The sequence below is a fragment of the Dendroctonus ponderosae genome, unplaced genomic scaffold (assembly GCF_020466585.1).
Source record: "Dendroctonus ponderosae isolate FM_Combo_2020 unplaced genomic scaffold, Dpon_F_20191213v2 Dpon_F_20191213_11, whole genome shotgun sequence".
NCBI lineage: Eukaryota > Metazoa > Arthropoda > Insecta > Coleoptera > Curculionidae > Dendroctonus > Dendroctonus ponderosae.
Genome location: NW_026017213.1, coordinates 5,792,879 through 5,796,656, shown reverse-complemented (window position 1 = coordinate 5,796,656; position 3,778 = coordinate 5,792,879). Strand labels below are relative to the sequence as shown.

The window sequence follows — 3,778 nt, the reverse complement described above, 5'->3', positions numbered from 1 at the left end:
GAAATGAGCAAAAATGGGACGGAAAGCATGGAATTTTGCCATAATCTTGAACCTAAGTGTTTGATATTCATATTTCACTTTGTGGGTCAAAACTACCCGAATTTCCTCACTAACGTTGTTACGACTGAATCGACTTTTCAATTCTCCATCCAACGATGCCAAAACGAATTCTGTGGCTCAAATGGTTCTTGAGAAACTTCGAAAAAAAACGCTGAAACCTGCACAAAAACCCCACTAAATTCTGATTTTTGCCAGCTGGGTAAAGTTGGGGCTGAAAATTACTGTTCTGACAAAAGCGTCTTCATTCGAGCCTAAGATTGTCGCAGTACCCTTTTAATCACGTGCTTACGGGACACTCGGTATGAAACCACTAGACATGTACTATACATATACAGGGTGATGCAAATAACACGGGGTGAAAGAACATAGCAAACCGGTGTGTAATATTGAAATTTTTTTTATGCAGATAATAGAGGCCATCCATTAAAGCTATTTTCGTTACACAGGGTGTCCCCAAAAATACGCGTCATATCAAACTTGGGGTTTTTAAAATGATTAATGATTAAAAATAACACAGCATCGGTGGCAAATTGTTGAAAAATTTGTCAGGCAAAACTGGATCCGTGCAGCGGTCTGCTATTTGCTCAGCTTAGTAGAGAAAATGTTGCTTTACTTGTGCGCTAATTTGCAAGTTTTTGACGATTTTTCAGTACGAGATTGAGTCGTTTTCTGGCGAGAAAAATGTCTGTAATAATTTTTTCAGAAATTCTCATTCGAAACTGGAAATAGATAGCAAGACTGAGCATCAGTCACAAACTGGAGTTTGACAAGTTGAAGCTTCACCTCTCGATCCAAGATTTATTTTTCCCGCATATACAAACAGATTCTCTAATGCTCCACTTACCTTTCATCATGTTGTCGGTTCGCCATCACCATCTTACGGATTTTTCATCGAAAAATCACCAAAACACATTTCACTTTGATCGGTGTCAAGAATTCTTGGACATTTGACACAGCAGATAAGTCAAACCGAGTGATATTTATTGTGTAACTAATCCCGACGTTGTCAACTTGCACAAATTCTCCCTAAAGGACTATTTCCTTTGCAGGTCTGTGCGAGACACAAGAGGATCATTTCATGCACCACCAGCCGATGGAACACGGCGCGCTCCAGATTGGCAGGCCGATTTCCAGCCTGATCCAGACCAATCAGATGGGGCGTCAGGCGCAGCAAAAGGAGAGCAGGCCGAGCGTGATCGAGTCCTCCCAGCCGCACATTATCGAGTGCACCTAACTTGGTGCTTTGGACTCAAATGGGGCCCCCTAAAGGGCTGGAAATCGTTATTTGAAGGGGGTTTTGGGCGTATAGTTGAGTGGCGAAGCTTCCGCTGCGAAAACTCGAATAGCGCACTTCTGGTGCCGATTTCGTCGTGATATTTATGTTTAAGTTCTCTCCCCTGTATTGTAAATGATACTCATTGTCCCTGTGTTTTTGTAGAGTAGATTTTACGGTATTTATTAGGAAACAGCGCCCCCCATTGCCTCGATCTCCTTCATCTGTTCTGGACCTGGATGTTGCGGCTCCGCCTCTATCCGCCCCAATGGGAGGCGCTGTTTTGCGTTATTTTTTAGACTGATTATGAGAAAAGCAATACTAAGATTTGTACTTTTGAATGATCGCCCCATTGATTGTTTAGTCACAAGACAAATCGCTAGAGTTTAGTGTCGGTTAAGGTCTAGGTTATTGAAGGGGGTGCAATTGATTGGCCGGTCAATTTCAGCCTCGATTCAGCGTAGCTCTAAGTCCCTTCAGTTGAAACTTCCGGATTGGGTGGATTTTCCACGCTATCCAGGATCTGGATGCAGGCAGTATTATACTTAGGTAGAGATGGCTTATTTTTGTACAAACGGCCGCTTTAATGGCAAGTAGGGCGGGCCTAGTAGTACCCCAAACCTTGTGTATCTGTGTTGGAGATGTACAAATTTTTATTTTTCATACTGATGAGATGCCGGCGCGTAGTTTTTGTACATTTTTGTATATTGGTTTTTCGTGTGTCTGAAACTTGCCCGTTTGTGTATAAAATGTGTATTTATTTACTTTCGATGATGGTTTTAAGTGGCGGCTCACGTACTACGACTACTATTTTTATGTTTATTACTTGAAAATACAAATATGTTGATAAGCGGCGAGTTTCCATTCCTGAGCCCCAATCCAAACAACGCCTGATTAACTAATAGAAATGCTTTATTTTGCCACTCTGATGCTCTACAGTAATAACGGTATGCATTACTATACAGCGGGACCAAGCGAAGCGACCAGCCCAAAGGACTGGGGCTTCGTTCGGGCCTTGCACTGTATGCTTTCGGGAATTAGACAATAAAAACGTGAAATATGCCGGCAAGCAAGTGATAGATGAAAACCGGCGGGGTCAAATTAACAAAATAAATTACGAATGAGCGGCTGGACCGCCCCCCTAATAAACCTATTCACATTAGTTTTTTATGGTGGATATTCAATGAGCTATAGCATTGCTACGACGAGTTCCTGAAATCAGCGCAATTTCGGTTAATGGTTAATAAATGTGTCGTACTCAAATCTAAATAGTACAAGAGCTGAATATATTTTTTATGCACTGTTTAGTCGTTCGCCCCCCGTTTGCTGTGGCCCCCTACCACCAGTCGTCCTTGCTGTTGGAGTTGTAGTTTCCGCCGAAGTTACTAGCGCGGTCCATGCCTGCGTTAGTTAAAAAGCACTTTTATCACGCACAAATCAACAGAAAAACCGCAATTCTTACCTCCGTTTCCGTAGCTGCTGCCGCCGTAGTTTCCGCCCGAGTTGGGTTTCGATGAGCGCTGAGAGCTTCCGCTCTGTTGGCGGTAGTCGCGGCTGCCGAAGCTGCTGCCGCCGCCGTTGCCGCCATACCGCTTGCCGCCGCCTCTTCGGCCTGAGCCCATTAGGCGGCTGTCTGACGCCACGCCTTCCAGCCACGATGGGAATTCCTGAAAATCGCCAAACCGTCAAAACTTGCTTGCGCCTTTTTTTACAAACTTCTTTTTGGGTATTTCGCCTCAATAATTTTGTCTTTAAAAAAGACAGAATTTCCTCACGTCTTTTGCTACAGATTGATGAATAGTGCTCCTATTTCGCAATAAATTATTGAGGCGAAATACCCAAAAAGAAGTTAAAAGAAAATACCCGTCCAACTCTCGGTTGAGTTGCAGAAGAAGGAAGATCGAACGCACCTGTTTAGCCTCCACTAGCAGATCGAGCATGCCGCTGGCCAAGTTGCGGTTGCGGTCGTTGAAAAAGGAGGTGGCCAAGCCCAAGTTGCCCATACGGCCGGTACGTCCGATTCGATGGACGTACTCCTCAATGTCGGAGGGCAGATCGAAGTTGATCACGTGCTTGACATGAGGAATATCCAGTCCACGAGCCGCCACCGCAGTGGCCACTAGGATGGGCGTGTTTCCGGACCGGAACTGCTTCAATGCGTCCTCCCGTTCGCGCTGGCTGCGATCGCCATGAATGGAGGTCACCGGGTAGCCCTCCTGATGCAGAAAGTCCTCCAAGGAGTCGGCACCCTTCTTAGTTTCGACGAAGACTAGCGTCAGGCTTTCGGCAGATGGCTGGTGCATGTCGGCCACGTTCAGCAGGTCGAGCAGGAACGAGCGTTTGTCGTGTTCCTCCACCCAAACAACCTGGAACAAAGGAGAGACATATTCGAGGATTCCACTTTAAAAAAATTCCTGATGCCGCTTCCCGACAAGGTGGCAAGTT

At 45.2% G+C, this 3,778-nt stretch overlaps 1 protein-coding gene across 1 annotated transcript in view; it reads right to left on the bottom strand.

Annotated features, from left to right (window-relative positions):
* Positions 1–2,227: 2,227 nt before the first annotated feature.
* The window catches only part of LOC109537601 (ATP-dependent RNA helicase bel), an 86,232-nt gene continuing 84,681 nt past the window's right edge, over positions 2,228–3,778 (bottom strand). The window contains exons 6-8 of the mRNA XM_048662408.1: positions 3,244–3,699; positions 2,796–3,000; positions 2,228–2,734 (exon numbers count right to left, since the gene is read on the bottom strand). Coding sequence (XP_048518365.1) covers positions 2,670–2,734; positions 2,796–3,000; positions 3,244–3,699 — 726 coding nt within the window. The 3' untranslated portion in view covers positions 2,228–2,669. The remainder of the gene's footprint in view (positions 2,735–2,795; positions 3,001–3,243; positions 3,700–3,778) is intronic.